The sequence below is a fragment of the Osmia bicornis genome, chromosome 1 (genome assembly GCF_907164935.1).
Source record: "Osmia bicornis bicornis chromosome 1, iOsmBic2.1, whole genome shotgun sequence".
Taxonomy (NCBI): Eukaryota; Metazoa; Arthropoda; class Insecta; order Hymenoptera; family Megachilidae; genus Osmia; species Osmia bicornis.
Window position 1 is genome coordinate 15,138,071 of NC_060216.1, and position 17,914 is coordinate 15,155,984.

Consider the following 17,914-nt stretch of genomic DNA (forward strand, 5'->3'; position numbering starts at 1 on the left):
GATGATGCAAGCGTCGAGGCCGAACTTCGAATTCCGCGTCGGTAAAACAGTCAACGTTTCATCGAAAATTAGGCCGAACAGAAACTGATTTAAGCGCCACCTCAATTATCGCATGCTATCAACCCTATCAACTAACGGCATGCTATACTATGTTACCTTTCGCACACACCTAAATGATACGTGTATGCTACGATAGCTATATGTATAAGTACATAATTAAACAATACTGACCATGCATTCATTATTATTAATTTTCGTTCCGTAAAATAGTAGTTGCAATGTGATACACTTCAGAATCTGAAAGGGATAATTCCTGAAAAATATATAACAGAGATTAAATGTACCATAGAAATAATGATATAGTTATTAATTAGTCATCAAATAATAACGATTGTCCAGTTCTTACCACGAGGAGGTTGCTGTGGTTTGGAGACCCGCCCTACCTCATCCCATCCACCCTCCATTTATGCAAATTTTTACTTTCATTCAATAATGAATCCCTCTCGAAAATTGTTATAAGAAAAATATTTGTTAGTCAACGTAGCGAATTTCTATCAAATGAAAAGGAGAAATTATGTGTTCTGTGGACAAGAGCGAGATCTGTCTCTGCTTGAAATATCTTCGCCAGGGTTGATTTCTTTCTACCATTGCGTATCAAATAACTTCGTTCTTTCTAAATTCCATATTTTGTGATTTTCTTTTTATTTTATTTTTAACCGACTTCGAAAAAAAGGAGGTAATTAGTCATTTGTAATTAGTCAAAAATCATACAAGTTCCTTTTTCAGGAACTATAAAATTACTATAGTTATACGTTCTATATGGTAATATTGCAATCCCGAAAATACTTTTCTGAATTTAAACTATTGTTTCCCAATTAAAAAATATATAAATCTTTTTATCGTAGCTCTTAGCTTGATATCGCTTTCTAAAAGTTATCTTTAGAAAACGATATCAATTACCAGGTCACACCACATGGAGGTGGCTACGTTAGTGACCCACCCTAAAATCATAAGAACGTCAAACCATTCAAAACATACAACATAAAATAAAAATTTAAACAATACAATCTTGAAATAGAAAATAAAATTAACATCCTAATATCGGAAACAATTGAGAAAATAATAATAATTTAACAATAAAATGCTGAAATAGAAAATATAATTAACATCATAATTTCAGTAACAATTAACAAAATAACAATTGAAAAACAAAATGCTGTAATAGAAAAGATGATTATTATATACATGAGCAGAATAATTTCCTGAAATAAAATAGTGACCTCCCTAAAATATAATTAACATCATAATTTCAGTAACAATTAACAAAATAACAATTGAAAAACAAAATGCTGTAATAGAAAAGATGATTATTATATACATGAGCAGAATAATTTCCTGAAATAAAATAGTGACCTCCCTAAAATCACAAAGCCCCCAAAACAAACAAAATAACAATTCAACAATAAAATGCTGAAATAGAAAATATAATAAAAATCATAATTTCAGTAACAATTAACAAAATAACAATTGAACAACAAAATGCTGTAATAGAAAAGATGATTATTATATACATGAGGAGAATAATTTCCTGAAATAAAATAGTGACATCCCTAAAATCACAAAACCCCTCAAAACAAACAACATAAAACTTTCAACAATAAAATGCCGAAATCAAAAATATAATTAACATCATAATTTCAGTAACAATTAACAAAATAACAATTGAATAACAAAATGCTGTAATAGAAAAGATGATTATTATATACATGAGGAGAATAATTTCCTGAAATAAAATAGTGACCTCCCTAAAATCACAAAACCCCTCAAAACAAACAACATAAAATTTTCAACAATAAAATGCTGAAATAGAAAATATAATTAATATCATAATTTCAGTAACAATTAACAAAATAACAATTGAACAACAAAATGCTGTAATAGAAAAGATGATTATTATATACATGAGGAGAATAATTTCCTGAAATAAAATAGTGACCTCCCTAAATTCACAAAACCCCCCAAAATAAACAAAATAACAATTCAGCAATAAAATGCTGAAATAGAAAATATAATTAACATCATAATTTCGATTACAATTGAAATGAAAAATGCAGAGAACAGAAAATATAATTACCATTACAATCTCAGAGATATTTAATAAAATGAGAACTCACCCAGGCTATGTTTTAAATAAATTGAACCTATTTAAAATGAGAACATGAAATATAATAGATGGGCAAATCAATAAGAAACGAATAATTTATTTCAATAAAGTAATAAAGAAAAAGGAAATAGGGGAAATAAAAACGCGAGTTGACCATTCAACGAGCTGGCTGTTGAACTCGTAAAATTTCGAATTTAATATGTTCTCGACGATATGTGCAAAAGGATCATACAAAAAAAAACTAAAAAATGAAAAAACAAATTAGCGAGCATAGTGACAGAATGACTGTCCATCCGAAGATGGAGAGCCATTAGTAGTTCCCCTCTTCTGGGCAAATTTTGCCGGGGCTCTTCAGCGTATAGCCTCTTCTTTCTTCGGCGATAGCCTCACAAAAATCACTCGCGAAAATTTTACGTTTGCTCAGACATTTGTAAAAACGTAACACGTAAACGAGCAACGATCCCTTGAACCGCTACTCGCATACCTGCACAATTTTTGCAAATGTCCAAGCACAAACACTTTTTAATTTCACTTCACTTCACTGCACTTTCACTTTAATACTTCATTTTTGTAATCGGGTCTAGTACCACGACTACGACTTACAAACTAATAAGGCTTGGCCTTGAAAAAATCAAGAGAGAATGCTAAATTAATTAATTGATAAATTAATTAAATTGCATTTTCATCTTTTCTCTTGATTTTTGGTTTCCCAACCCCAGATACAAGCTTCTCACGTATTAGAGGAGAATACGAAGAGAAACATGAAAGCTTGCTCTGGCCCTGCCTACTTATAAACTAAACTCAATCACACCAGAAGTAAACTACCTGCCTGCCTATCGCTATATTTAAAAAAGGGCAAAAATCATTCTCACAAAAATTCACTCCACGGTTCTCATACAACCACCCGGGTGCAAAAATGCCTACACCTAGAGAGAACGTCCCGGGACGCCTCCGACACCCGAGTTCAATTCAACTTTCACACTCTAATAAAATCATACCTTTTTGCTGAAATCGACTGACAAATAATAGTGAACATTATGCTAAACTAATACATTTCATTTTCGTATTCTATTGAATTATCTAATGTAAAAATTTCTGAATTTATTCTTGATAAGTATTTTATAATGTTATAGTAAGTTAAGATTGTTAATAAACGATACAAATCCCACATCCTAACCACACACACACATGTGGAACTTGTATCGTGGTTCACTATTGGTTCACTACTTTTGTCAGTCGCCAAAATGTATTACACTTAAAACTAAACCTTGTCCACCGCCCTCCACCCACGCGAGTACATCTAAGTACCCGAATGAGCTTTGGGCATAAAAATGAACAAGGCCAAAGGTATTTTCACCTACCAGTTTTCTTCATGTGTGCTGAAATGCCTAAGCTAAAACGTATGATTAGCAAAAACTAAAGATGATATTCTCACTCTATTAAAAGTAAGAATATCGGCGAAATTTCACGGCTCCGATTTAGTATATGGGCTGGCCCACCCAGGGGGGTGGAGTATATAGTCGGATAGCTTGGAACTAAAAGGATATGCGTAACGCGGTGTGAGGTCAGTCGAAGACGAGAGCGATGAAATAAACGATTTTACCAGACTATTTTAATAAAAATGACTCGACTTTGCAAATATAAAGCTTGAAGAGCAAATACAGAAAAGCAAAATTGAGCAACTATGACATAAAACATGGTGCACTGCTAATATCAGCTGGCAACGGAGGTTCTTAGGCCCCCTGAACTTGCGCTCGACGCTACATACCACCCACCCCGCCTGGACGTCGTAACGCCAGGACAGGATGCACCCCTTCGCTAAGAACGCTACCCGCCCGTCCAACACGTTGCATCCAACGGTGTCAGATTGACGGACGCCCATAGTATAGACAAAAGGACAACAGTTTAGAATATGGTAACATATTTTCATATGTTCCGTATTCTAAAGCTGCGCCTGCAAAGGCCTAGTAATGCATGGGTTTGTCTCCCATGAGATGGTGTTTCACGGTCTTATGCCGCGGAATCCTTGTAACTAATTCGATTAAATAAATAAAATATTGGATTGAGTTTAAAAACCAAAAGGATTCCCACCGAATACTAGTCAGTGCATTGTCATATTTACTCACGCGTTGGAAATTTTTCGCAACACTAATTAAAATAGAAAATCCTGATCTAAAAACATGACTAGTACATAAACGATTATGTGATAGAGTTCGTGAGGCTGAAGGGTGAATGATGAATGTTTAGAGTCGAGAATCGTGAACGTGACAGAATGAAGTTGAAGTATGAACGAAGAGCTTTCTACAATGCTTGAAGAGCAAATACTGAAAAGCAAAATAGAGCAAGTATGACGTTAACATGGTGCACTTCTAATATAGGGCTGGCAAGGGAGGTTCTTAGGCCCCCTGAACTTGCGTTCGACGCTACCACCACCCACCCCGCCTAGGATAGGATGCACCCCTTCGCTAAGAGCGCTACCCGCCCGTCCAACACGTTGCATCCAACGTGTCAGATTGACGGACGCCCATAGTATAGACAAAAGGCTGCAGTTTACAATATGTAACATATGGTCGTGCGCCACATTCTAAAGCTGCGCCTGAAAAGGCCTAGTAATGCATGGTTTTATCTCCCATGAGATGGTTTCACGGTCTTATGCCGCGGAATCCTTGTAACTACTTTGATTAATTAAATAAAATATTGAGTTCAAAAACCAAAAGGATTCCCACCCTATACTCGTAAGTGCATCGCCATACTTTCTCTCGCGTTATTTTTCGCAACACTAATTAAAATAGAAAATACTGATCTAGCAACATGACTAAAGGGGAGCTTTAAATTATGCTTGAAGAGCAAATATTAAAAAGCAAAATTAAGCAAATATGACTCCACATGCGTCCACTGCTAATATCAGCTGGCAACGAAGGTTCTTAGGCCCCCTAGTTCATACGCCAGACGCTACATACCACCCATCCCGCCTGTTTAAGGCACCTGGCCGCAATGGCACTTGGCCATTAAGGCAGGATGCACCCCTTCGCTAATAGCGCTACCCACCCATCGAACACGTTGCATCCAACGTGTTCGAGTGGTGGACGCTAATAGTATAGGCAAAAGGACTTTAAGACAGCTTAGCGTATGGAGTGCGACATACTTAAATGTCCCGTACTCTATGGCTGTGCCTGCAAAGGCCTAGTAATGCATGGTTTTATCTCCCATGAGGTGGTGTTCACGGTCTTATGCCGCGGAATCCTTGTAACTAATTTTATTACATAACAACCAAAAGGATTCCCACCGAATACTAGTCAGTGTATAGTCATATTTACTTTCGCGTTGGAAATTTTTCGCAACACTAATTAAAATAGAAAATCCTAATCTAGAAACATATCTGGTACATTAATATCTAACGGGGTAATATTTCACTACACAAAGGTATGCAGGTGGATAAATGGTTATGAGACAGAGTTGGTGAGGTCGAGAACCGTGAACGTGACAGAATGAATTTCAAGTTCGAAAAGGGAACTTTATACAATGCTTGAAGAGCAAATACTGAAAAGCAAAATTGAGCAACTATGACACTAACATGGTGCACTGCTAATATCAGCTGGCAACGGAGGTTCTTAGGCCCCCTGAACTTGCGCTCGACGCTACATACCACCCACCCCGCCTGGACGTCGTAACGCCAGGACAGGATGCACCCCTTCGCTAAGAGCGCTACCCGCCCGTCCAACACGTTGCATCCAACGGTGTCAGATTGACGGACGCCCATAGTATAGACAAAAGGACTACAGTTTAAAATATGGTAACATATTTTCATATGTTCCGTATTCTAAAGCTGCGCCTACAAAGGCCTAGTAATGCATGGGTTTGTCTCCCATGAGATGGTGTTTCACGGTCTTATGCCGCGGAATCCTTGTAACTAATTTCATTAAATAAATAAAATATTGGATTGAGTTTAAAAACCAAAAGGATTCCCACCGAATACTAGTCAGTGCATTGTCATATTTACTCTCGCGTTGGAAATTTTTCGCAACACTAATTAAAATAGAAAATCTAACGGGCTAATATTTCACTATACTGGGGTATGCGGGTGGATAAATGATTATGTGAAAGAGTTCGTGAGGCTGAAGTGTGAATGATGAGTGTTTAGAGTCGAGAACCATGAACGTGACAGAATGAATTTCAAGTACGAAAGAAGAGCTAATACTCAAAAGCAAAATAGAGCAACTATGACGCAAAAACGGTGCACTTCTAATATCAGCTGGCAACGGAGGTTCTTAGGCCCCCTGAACTTGCGCTCGACGCTACATACCACCCACCCCGCCTAGAACAAGGTGCACCCCTTCGCTAAGAGCGCTACCCGCCCGTCCAACACGTTGCATCCAACGGTGTCAGATTGACGGACGCCCATAGTATAGACAAAAGGCTGCAGTTTATCAAATGGAAGATTTGGTACTCCGCCACATTCTAAATCTGCGCCTTGAAAGGCCTAGTAATGCATGGTTTTATCTCCCATGAGATGGTGTTCACGGTCTTATGCCGCGGAATCCTTGTAATTAATTTGATTAATTAAATAAAACATTGAGTTTAAAAAGCAAAAGGATTCCCACCGAATACTAGTAAGTGCATCGTCATAGTTACTCTCGCGTTGGAAATTTTTCGCAACACTAATTAAAATAGAAAATCCTGATCTAGCAACATGACTAAAGGGGAGCTTTAAATTATGCTTGAAGAGCAAATATTGAAAAACAAAATTGAGCAAATATGACTCAAACATGCGTCCACTGCTAATATTAGCTGGCAACGGAGGTTCTTAGGCCCCCTGAACTTGCGCTCGACGCTACATACCACCCACCCCGCCTGGACGTCGTAACGCCAGGACAGGATGCACCCCTTCGCTAAGAGCGCTACCCGCCCGTCCAACACGTTGCATCCAACGGTGTCAGATTGACGGACGCCCATAGTATAGACAAAAGGACTACAGTTTAGAATATGGTAACATATTTTCATATGTTCCATATTCTAAAGCTGCGCCTACAAAGGCCTAGTAATGCATGGGTTTGTCTCCCATGAGATGGTGTTTCACGGTCTTATGCCGCGGAATCCTTGTAACTAATTTTATTAAATAAATAATACATTGGATTGAATTTAAAAACCAAAAGGATTCCCACCGAATACTAGTCAGTGTATGGTCATATTTACTCTCGCGTTGGAAATTTTTCGCAACACTAATTAAAATAGAAAATCCTGATCTATAGACATGACTGGTACATTAATATCTAACGGGGTAATATTTCACTACACAAAGGTATGCAGGTGGATAAATGATTATGTGATAGAGTTCGTGAGGCTGAAGTGCGAATGATGAGTATTTAGGGTCGAGAATCGTAAACGTGACAAAATGAATATCAAGTACGAAAGGGGAGCTTTAAACTATGCTTGAAGAGCAAGTACTAAAAAACAAAATTGGGCAACTATGACGTAAAAGTACTAGTCAGTGCATTGTCATAGTTACCCTCGCGCTGTAAATTTTTCGCAACACTAATAAATCTAAAAATCCCACCCCCCTGTGGGGGTCAGCCCATCTACTAATCTGATGCCAATTTCACGAATAAAATCGGAAAAACGTTTCAATTTCAAGAGCGATTTCCTTATCAAAGTAAGTAGTTGGAGTAATTAAAAGTATTCATGCTTATTACTTTGATATTGAAATCTGCTCATCGCGAAATAAATTCTTGTACATATAAAAAAGAAAGTGTATTGTGAAGTCGGAGGGTCATCCGACTTCTCTACATTTTTAAACTCGAAATCTATATGTATATGTAAATATGTACAAGAAAACCCTATCCTGAGCTAAGGCATAAAATACACAAAAAAACAATTTGCACGATTATCATTGTATAAAATGATACAGTGATATTCGTGGGTCACTATGCTCGCTCAAAAAATAAAAATTACAACCAATTCCCGTGTCGCTACGGACCATTCGTCCTACGACATGATGGGAACCGGAGGAACTTTAAAGCATGCGACTCACCGATCGTTGACTTGCACCACTGCACTCGCCACACATCTTAGATTGATCCATAGCTCGACTGTTGGCTCGTCAAAAAACGGCACCTCCACTGGCCAAAACACTCATCTGAAAGCATAAAAATCACGATTCTTGAACGATATATGTTTTCTCTCAATTTGTTGTAGTTAATATGCTAATACATAGGATAATTCAAAAATATGCATGCAAAACTATATGGGAATAACTACACCATAAAACATGGTAAAACACATGCAAATTCATCCCAAAACACATGAAGATCAAAACCATAGAACACCATAAAATAGTTGCAAAATTATAGTAAAACAGATAGGGTACCACTCCATAAAACCTACTAATAAATCCGTATAAATATGCGAAAACACATAGGGTACTACTCCATAAAACCCACTAATAAATCCGTATAAATATGCCTAAACACATAGGGTACCACTCCATAAAACCCACTAATAAATCCGTAAATATATGCCAAAGCACATAGGAAACCACACCATAAAACACAATAAAGCACATGCAGGTACATGGGGTACCACACCACACAGCACACTAATGCACTTGTATAAAAATGTCAAAACACATGGGTGACCACACCATAAAACGCACTAATGTATCCGTATAAATATTTCAAAACACATGGGAAACACTATAGAAAACACCATAGGCACACACAATAACACTTGTAGTAATACACTGATAAATCCATGCACGAATATCCATGGTGTCAACCCTCACCGGTATATGTTTGACAGCTCGATCCGTATCCTTCGGCAGTCGCGATAAAACTGATTAGATTTGACCTCCCTCTGGGTCGCGCATGTACCGGCGCGCGGCGCGCGCAATCAAGCATGACGTCACGCTTCACCGGTTTCTATTTCTAATTAATATTTGTTAATATTTGTTTAATTATTATTTTATATTTTACAATTGTTAATTAATCAAATTATTGTTATATTTATTTAAATTGTTTATTTCTTTACATTTCCGCGTGGATATATTGCAAAATTTTGTTCAATTATTCTATTAAAAATTATTTAATTATTATTTTTAATTTTACAATTGTTTATTAATCAAATTATTGTTATATTTATTTAAATTGTTTATTTCTTTACATTTCCGCGTGGGTATATTGCAAAATTTTGTTCAATTATTCTATTAAAAATTATTTAATTATTATTTTTAATTTTACAATTGTTTATTAATCAAATTATTGTTATATTTATTTAAATTGTTTATTTCTTTACATTTCCGCGTGGGTATATTGCAAAATTTTGTTCAATTATTCTATTAAAAATTATTTAATTATTATTTTTAATTTTACAATTGTTTATTAATCAAATTATTGTTATATTTATTTAAATTGTTTATTTCTTTACATTTTCGCGTGGGTATATTGGAAAAATTTTGTTTAATTATTCTATTAAAAATTATTTAATTATTATTTTATATTGTACAATTGTTTATTAATCAAATTATTGTTATATCTATTTAAATTGTTTATTTCTTTACATTTCCGCGTGGGTATATTGCAAAATTTTGTTTAATTATTCCATTAAAAATTATGTAATTATTATTTTTAATTTTACAATTGTTTATTAATCAAACGAACGAACTGCGCCCTACAGAATGAACGAGAAACTAAATTTCTGGTCTGTTTTACCTTGTTGACGTCTTTAGCGAATGAACATTCAACGAAATCGTAGTTCTCAAAATACTTTTTCCTGGAGACTTGTACATCATCCCTTGGGTGCTCGTTTTATTCTATCCGAGCCAAAGAATATTAGTCTGGTGCCTATTTGGACAAACTATTGGTAGAAATGTTTATATTACGAATAAATCAATCTAGGTGAGTCCCTTCCGCCATTTTCTTGACCGTTGACAGACAGCAATTTTAATATTTTATAAGTTTTTGACGATTTGGATAATATAAGGACCAGACAAATATTCTTTAGAGCCTCCTGAACACGTCCCTCAAATTTTTTTACATTCTGTTTAGAAATGAGGACGTATTTTGAGAACTCGCGTCTAGGGATTTTTCTAGTGTCTGTCGGTAAAGTTTTCGACGCTCGTGCGTTCAATTGCATCTAGTTATGTTCCGATGTGTATTGAGTTTTCCCTAGAAAATTTCATTTTCGTCAATATATCGAACACGTAGTGTTCCCTAGACAAAATGGAGATATGGGGGAAAGAAGCCTCCACCACTTGCTAGATATATTTGACAACGAATATCTTGATTATCATTAAAATAATTGATAAATCTGTCAAAACATAAAAATACATAATATTTAAATAAGTTTCAATTACAAGATTTATTATATAGCTAAAAAAGTGATGAAAAAATGTCTGGAAATGTTACACACGTGTAGTGGGTAGTGCGGTCTCCTCCCCCATCGTCGCCATTTTCCCTAGGGGAGGTTGCTGTGTTCGGTATCAAATTGCATCTCATTAATTGTAATCATGTATACCAACTAAAATTGAACAATTATTATTCATATCGTATAGATTAATTTGTATAAATGTATGTACTGGTTGGAATCGAATCAAAGATTTTATCTCCTGTATGATTTGATAAAAATATCTCGTAGTGTAATCTGATTTGATTGGTGAAGGAAAGTAGTATGTAGAAAAAAAAAATAGTATTCTGATAAATAATCCATAGTGTTATCTTAGCTTGTGTCACAGACATTTGACTGGGTACGAAGGTGAATATAGTGAAAACACGCGTGTTCCGAAGCGCCACCTTGTTCATTTCCGATGTTCTTTTCGGAATGGTTGAAACGCTGTGTTCGTGTTAAGAAAACGTGACCACGAAGAACGTCGTGTGGCGATCGTGATCAGGGGAACGAGTGTTATACATGATATTGCATTACATATTGACGTAGATTAAGGCTGTCGCGCAACGGCATGCAGTTGTCGAGGTAAATCGGTCGCAGTAACACGGATACGAGATTTTTCACGGTAACAGGGGGTATCCGGGTGCCGGTACATATCAATATACGCGAGCACGAAGGATTGGTTACTGAAAAAATGGCGGCGGAAATGCTAAGCAAGAATCGAATGATGGTTTTTAAGAACAAAGGCAAAGATCAAGAAGTGAGTATCCGGTGTGTCCATTTGTTGGTGCGCAGTTACGTTTATACGTCTGGAAGTTTCGGGGCTATCGTTATGGAGCGGATAAATGCAACATCATTCGCGCCTACTAGTCTCAACTTTCTGCCAATGTATTTGCATACTTCGTTGTTCTGTTTCGATTTTTCGACATTCCTGCGTACCTCTCGACTTTAAACCATCCGTACGGCAATTGTCGATATAAAATTTAGTCGAATTCTGCAACATTGTATTCTCGAATTGGTAATGGTTGCATTTCGAAACAAGTGGAAAGTGCCGTCACTCTCGACGGGATAACGTCAAATACAACTTTGATAGCGATGATCTATCGGAGAAAATGTAATCAAGTTGAAACATCTGTTCCAAAACTTCGCTAACATCCTACCAATGCCATCGTATTTTACTTCATATAAATAGCATTATATAGTTCTATAGTTCTTTCACTTGTTCGTATTCTTGTATTGTAACCAAAAGCATACATCAAAATATCGCAAGTAATATTAAAATCCTTGATTTATTTGAATACCTTCCAAGTAATTGACGAAATAATATCAGAAAGTAAAAATTTTTAACTAAATGGTATTTCCAAGATTCATAAAAATATTATGATATTTATTAATTCCTGATACAAATTTTTATACTATTTCATTTTGCACTGCCATGAAATATGACAAGTAAATCTGTTTAATAAATTGATTTAATTATGTATATTTAGTTTTTATAATTAGGTCATGTATTTTACTTGTATTGCAATAATAACAAATCATTCATAATGTTTCCAACTTCTTTGTTACTTCTGCAATCTGAATACACAAAGTCAATAAATGGCATATTTTAGGAAATGAGAAGAAGAAGAAACGAGGTGACTGTGGAACTACGCAAGAACAAGCGTAATGAAACTTTACAGAAACGAAGAAATGTGCCTACTACAGATTTAACAGGTACTCTAAAGGAAAAACAGTCAGAGAATATGGAAAAATAAGGACAAGTGATTAAAAAATACTTTTGTTTTTCAGACGAGGAGGAAGTTGATAAGCATTTATCAATAATCAATTTGAAAGAACTAGTAATGAATGCTGCTAGTTCTGACCCGGCTGTTCAATTACAGGCTGTACAGTCGGCGAGAAGGTTACTGTCTTCGGATCGTAATCCACCGATTGATCGGTTAATCGATAGTGGCATTTTACCGATCTTAGTCCTTTGTCTTCAACAGCATGATTAGTATGATAATATTTCAAATTTATACCAATTGTATACTCTTGTAATTTTTATCACGTTTCATTCGTTATCGCGATTCTTCTATATTTATAATGTAACTTATTTACAGTCCGTCTCTACAGTTTGAAGCGGCATGGGCTTTAACAAATATCGCGAGTGGAACATCACCCCAGACACAAGCGGTTGTAGCTGCTGGTGCAGTTCCACATTTTCTGCATTTGTTACTTTCAAGCCAGCATAATGTTTGCGAACAAGCTGTATGGGCTTTAGGTATGCGATGTAATACGATAATAAAATACATAGTTGAAATTATAACGGAAATTCTTTTTGTAGGAAATATTATTGGAGACGGTCCATCATCTAGAGATTACGTTATTAGTCTTGGTGTTGTACCGCCATTGTTAACGTTTATTAAGCCGGATATACCAATTAGTTTTTTACGTAATGTAACATGGGTAATCGTGAATTTATGTAGGAATAAAGATCCACCACCACCTATTCAAACTATTAAGGATATTTTGCCTGCTCTTAATGTACTCATTCATCACACAGATATTAATGTGAGTGATGAAAGTACACTTACTATACACGAGCATACGGTATATAATTAATTATTAGATGAATTTCTTACCAACTCGAATGTATATATATATTGCAGGTCCTTGTTGACACAGTTTGGGCATTGAGTTACTTGACTGACGGTGGTAACGAACAAATTCAACTGGTTATAGACAGCGGCGTGGTACCTCGTCTTATACCGCTTCTATCGCACAAAGAAGTCAAAGTGCAAACGGCTGCTTTAAGGGCAGTAGGTAACATTGTAACAGGTACAGACGAACAGACGCAGAGTGTATTAAACTGCGACGCGCTTTCATACTTCCCCAATTTACTGACTCATCCGAGAGAGAAAATTTGTAAAGAAGCAGTCTGGTTCCTTTCAAATATAACTGCTGGTAATCAGTCTCAAGTTCAGGCTGTTATAGATGCTGGATTACTGCCACTTATCATTCGCAATCTAGCAAATGTAAGAAGGATATTTCAATTGAATTATTACCGAATTTTGTTGGATCAGATAATTACATTGTATATTGTACAGGGTGAATTCCAAACGCAAAAAGAAGCAGCATGGGCAATCAGTAATTTAACAATAAGTGGCAATAGAGACCAAGTAGCACGGATGATACAAGAAGGTGTGATTCCACCTTTCTGTAATCTTCTTTCCTGCAAAGATACTCAGGTTGTACAGGTTGTCTTAGACGGTATACATAGCATGCTCAAATTTGCTGGACCACAAGTTGAACAATTGGCCAATATGATCGAAGAATGTTCAGGTATGTTTACAAATCGTTCATTTTCTGTAACATTAATATTAATTTTAATAATAATATTCAAGGTCTGGATAAGATTGAGGCATTGCAAAATCACGAAAATGTAGACATTTATAAACTAGCCTTTGATATTATCGAGCAATACTTCTCTGAAGACGTAAGTATCATTTAAATGTTATTTTATCGTTGATTGGATCCAGTTGAAAAATCTATATTTAATACCTTTCAGCCGGATGACACGAATTTGGAGCCACCGGTTGTAGAATCAACATTTGAATTCGACCAGACGACGACCATTCCGAGCGAAGGTTTTAAATTCTGAGAGGGCCTCCATTATTTCTTATCCGATCGTGCCGTCCCCCGACAAACTCCACTACGGAGCCATTTTGCTTACCCGTTTCTATTTTTGTGTCTTATTCTTGCTCCAACGACAATATGTGGCAGCTTCGACGTGCCACTGCTGAATTAAAAATAATCTTTTCGTTTGTTAATTCCAAAGGTGTAAAACCGTGGCTGGTTGGTATCTTGCCCAAAAAGTAAAGGGGAAGCGAGGGCAGACAACTTAATAACGGAGCAAAAGGGAGGTTCTTAATGAAATAAGAATCTTGTTTTTCTTTTATTTCCGATTCTTTTAAAGATGTATGTTACCTTTTTCTTTCTCTTTTCCACACTGCACACATTTATAAATAAACCGATTGGCGGAACGAAACTTAACTGAATGCAGCTAGCGATATGCAATGTACCGAATAAATTATTCTAGTTAAATTAATTAACTTGCTCTCTACATTGAAGAGCAAACAAAATAAGAAAAAGACCTTTTTATCGTTTGATTACGCTGCTCTCCATTCTAACTTGAGATGAGTTTTGGTTAGCGATGTTACATTTATAAAACAATCATGTATATTTTAGGCATGTTAAATTTATAATAATATTGATTACTAAATAAATGAATCAATTGTCTACTCTTTATTAGCTTAATTCATAACTATGAATTATTTCTGTAAGAGGAAGAGGATGAACAATAAAATAAAATCAACTACTGCGTAAACACGGCAAAATTTCTTTGCCGATTTTTGCCTGTTACCTACGATCTTCAAAGGGAAATATTAAATAGTTTTCCTATTTTTAATTATTAAAGCATTAGTTTATTTACTGTGTTGTCATTACGATTCCGGTTCGTACACAATCGTTGGATCGGTAAATGCATGAACATCGTCCGCGTAAAGATTTTCCGGAAGTTCGGTTTCTTCATTTTGATTCGGCGGCAAATACGTAGGGAAATTAGGCGAAGTATTTCGTTTCGTTGGGAGAATCGTATCGTATAAATAACATAAAGTGTATAGCTCTCCCGGTACATTCTGCGCCATTACCCATATTACATTATATTTAGTGTTGATTCGTAATATCTGCAACATATGAATAATCAACAGTTTTAATGCTACAACAGATTGTTTTAATTATAAAGCTGTTTCATTTCGCTTTGAAAAAATAGTTCTTTGCTGATAATAGTTAAAGCTGTATTGATTAGTCGGAGAATATAAAATTGATGGATATGCGTATCCTGTTATTTGGTCGTATTTTTCAACAATTAGAAATGTATAAAAGGTATTTGTTTTTTTAAATAAAAAATAGTTGCGAAAATTGAACGAAGTAATTAAACTTACCCTAACACCTTTCAAAACACGCCAACGATTTCCCATGTGACCAGGCATTTTCGTACCTGGCATTACTCTGTCTTTATAATTTCCTGCACCAATATTACCTGGTCTTCTGTGTGTTTTAGTTTGACCATGAGAAGCAGGCATACCATGGAATCCCCACCTTTTCATAACACCTTGAAAGCCACGATCTACCCTACGTTCGAAAATAATATTGCAACAATCTTCATTCAACCGAATTTTCACTACAGAATTTAAATATTTACGTTTTCCCGCGAACGTCAATGAACTCTCCTGGTTTGAAATGCGTCGCCATTAAAGGAGTTCCTGGTTGGAGAACCGCGTTTGGTGTAACTACAAATCTTGCCAATATTCTTTTTGGTGTAACTCCAGCTTTCTCAAATATACTGTAATACTCTTTAGTAAGCTGCAAACATCAATGGTATAAATATTCTGGTCCATTTAGAAAAAGAAAAAACCATAAAAATATCAGCTTACTAATTGTGGATTAATGTTTTCTGCACCAACTACAAGACAACCATTTTTCTGTCTAATATTTTTATGTTTACTGGGTTTAACTGGATGAAACTCTTCTGGCGGTATATATTTTACAACCTCATTATCTATGATCTATAAAATAATAATTAAAAGATAGTTACATGAAAGTAGGAAGTACTCCAAATACAATGTAGTACCTGTATTAGAGTAGTTAGCACTTTTTGTCCATTCTTTAACCACATTGGATGCACTCCTATCTTTCTACCAAGTAAACCAGTACGTTTGGATTTTTCTGTCCATTCTGTAGCTGTTGGAATTAATGATGTATTCAAAGGAGACTTAATTTCAGTATTAAGAAGTCCATTGGTAGATGCCACAACTTCTGACAGAAATTCCTTGTTATCTGTAGTAAGCCCTTCATTGTAGAGCTAATATAAACAAGATTAACATATATTTCAGGTGGTAGAGAAAAATATTAAAAAGATATGTTAATTTTATAAATATGTACCACGCGTGTTGTTTTGGGAAGCCATTCAGGATGACGCTTTTTCGGCTGACCTATTGGTCCCCTATTACGGCTGGGAACTTTTATTAAGTCCAAACTGAAATCGTATTATTCTTGGTTACAACAAGTAATTGTATTTCTTGCATGATATGAATGCACAAGAAACTGAGTGAATGATTACCTTCGTTTCAAACATTTGCTAAATAATTGACTGCCATTAATGAATGATGCCATAATTACAGATCAGTAAACGTATGAAATTACAATGCAGTGTAAAATAACAATATACATAACCTCGAACAGCGTTAGAGTACAAAATATTCTTAAACAAATAAAATTCTATTTAAATACAAATCATTAATGAATAATGTTACTTTAAATGCACCGTGCGATCAACAAAATTATGATAAATTAATTATTTTCATAATTCTGTAGATAATTTAGCGGACGACACATTTTATCATTAGTTACAACGTCGATAAGACAGAACTCCTAGAAAAAAAGATCTTATGGTATGTTTTCCATTTGGTTTCTTCAGGTCATTATAAGATGGCGCGGACTGTGGCATTTTAAGGCAACTCTGTGATACCAAAAAACGTGGAAATAAAGCTTACTTTCACCTTATTAAATTAATTGCTTTAGAATAATATGTTTTCTCTTACTACTGATAAAAGACAACCCTTTTACCATAACATTTCATTAACTGCACATTTCTTACTTTGACAAACTATGTCCCTTCGTTAAAGAAAAAGAGAGGTTCCCAAACATAAGTTCAAACTGTAGCCGAGGGACTGCAAGGTGTATTAATCGAAAAAGTAAAAACTAGTCGTTTAGGTGTCGTCTTGGCGGTGGACAGGCTCGAATCCCGGAATGAATTGCGAATGGATCGAGAGACAATGGCGAAGGGAGAAAAAGAGCGACCCGTTGGGGGTGGAAGGAGACGGAGGGGCTTGTGGAATGGCCTGAACCGGACAGCACGTGGACTACCTACTTTTATATCGCTCGGGAAATAATGGGATTCCCATCATGAAGTGGATTTCCCTCGGGAGCCAGTGGACATCGATGCACGCGTCAAGAGATCCTACACCACCCCTGTATCCTATCGGTCTCCTGCAGTCGGTCGACGTTCATCGTGCTGGTCCACCCTCGCTCGTCCACCTGTCCGATCACCTCCCCACCCCCTCCGCTCCTGTCACAAGCTGTCGCATTCGCTTGATTTTCGAGAAACCGGAGATATTAACTCTTTCATGCCAGCTTTGTCTTCATAAGATCCTGAATTCCACTGCAATAAAAAAGTTTTGTCCATATCTATAATCCATCCAACGAGACGAGACAGTAAATGCGTAAAAATTCACGTGCTCGAAGCAGGCCCGACTGAAGCCTCGACCGAAG

The 17,914-nt window shown here is 35.9% G+C and overlaps 2 protein-coding genes across 3 annotated transcripts; one reads left to right on the forward strand and one right to left on the reverse strand.

The window, feature by feature from the left end:
- Positions 1–10,735: 10,735 nt before the first annotated feature.
- LOC114876178 (importin subunit alpha-3) lies at positions 10,736–14,828 on the forward strand. 2 transcript variants are annotated; one of them, XM_029187361.2, is made up of 9 exons: positions 10,736–11,300; positions 12,154–12,256; positions 12,332–12,536; positions 12,643–12,803; positions 12,867–13,093; positions 13,192–13,557; positions 13,630–13,864; positions 13,927–14,018; positions 14,091–14,828. In XM_029187361.2, the coding sequence occupies exons 1-9, from the start codon at positions 11,235–11,237 to the stop codon at positions 14,181–14,183; spliced, it is 1,548 nt and encodes a 515-aa protein (XP_029043194.1). In that variant the 5' UTR covers positions 10,736–11,234; the 3' UTR covers positions 14,184–14,828. The 2 variants fall into 2 exon arrangements, with proteins under 2 accessions (XP_029043194.1, XP_029043195.1); XM_029187362.2 differs by lacking the exon at positions 10,736–11,300 and adding an exon at positions 11,447–11,654.
- Positions 14,829–14,983: 155 nt separating this feature from the next.
- On the reverse strand, positions 14,984–17,020 carry LOC114876179 (39S ribosomal protein L3, mitochondrial). The gene is made up of 7 exons (XM_029187363.2): positions 16,704–17,020; positions 16,526–16,619; positions 16,215–16,445; positions 16,018–16,149; positions 15,786–15,946; positions 15,526–15,715; positions 14,984–15,267 (listed from the first exon to the last, which is right to left on the reverse strand). The coding sequence occupies exons 1-7, from the start codon at positions 16,754–16,756 to the stop codon at positions 15,025–15,027; spliced, it is 1,104 nt and encodes a 367-aa protein (XP_029043196.1). The 5' UTR covers positions 16,757–17,020; the 3' UTR covers positions 14,984–15,024.
- Positions 17,021–17,914: the final 894 nt, after the last annotated feature.

What these genes read in the sequence shown, in the direction of transcription:
- LOC114876178 (XM_029187361.2), top strand. Translation starts at nt 11,235, where the DNA reads ATGGCGGCGGAAATGCTAAGCAAGAATCGAATGATGGTTTTTAAGAAC. An exon ending in TGTCTTCAACAGCATGATTA is followed by an intron (nt 12,537 to 12,642) that starts GTATGATAATAT and finishes ACTTATTTACAG; the next exon opens with TCCGTCTCTACAGTTTGAAG. An exon ending in TCATTCGCAATCTAGCAAAT is followed by an intron (nt 13,558 to 13,629) that starts GTAAGAAGGATA and finishes TATATTGTACAG; the next exon opens with GGTGAATTCCAAACGCAAAA.
- LOC114876179 (XM_029187363.2), bottom strand. Translation starts at nt 16,756, where the DNA reads ATGGCATCATTCATTAATGGCAGTCAATTATTTAGCAAATGTTTGAAA. An exon ending in AGCAAATGTTTGAAACGAAG is followed by an intron (nt 16,620 to 16,703) that starts GTAATCATTCAC and finishes ATACGATTTCAG; the next exon opens with TTTGGACTTAATAAAAGTTC. An exon ending in AAAACATTAATCCACAATTA is followed by an intron (nt 15,947 to 16,017) that starts GTAAGCTGATAT and finishes TGATGTTTGCAG; the next exon opens with CTTACTAAAGAGTATTACAG.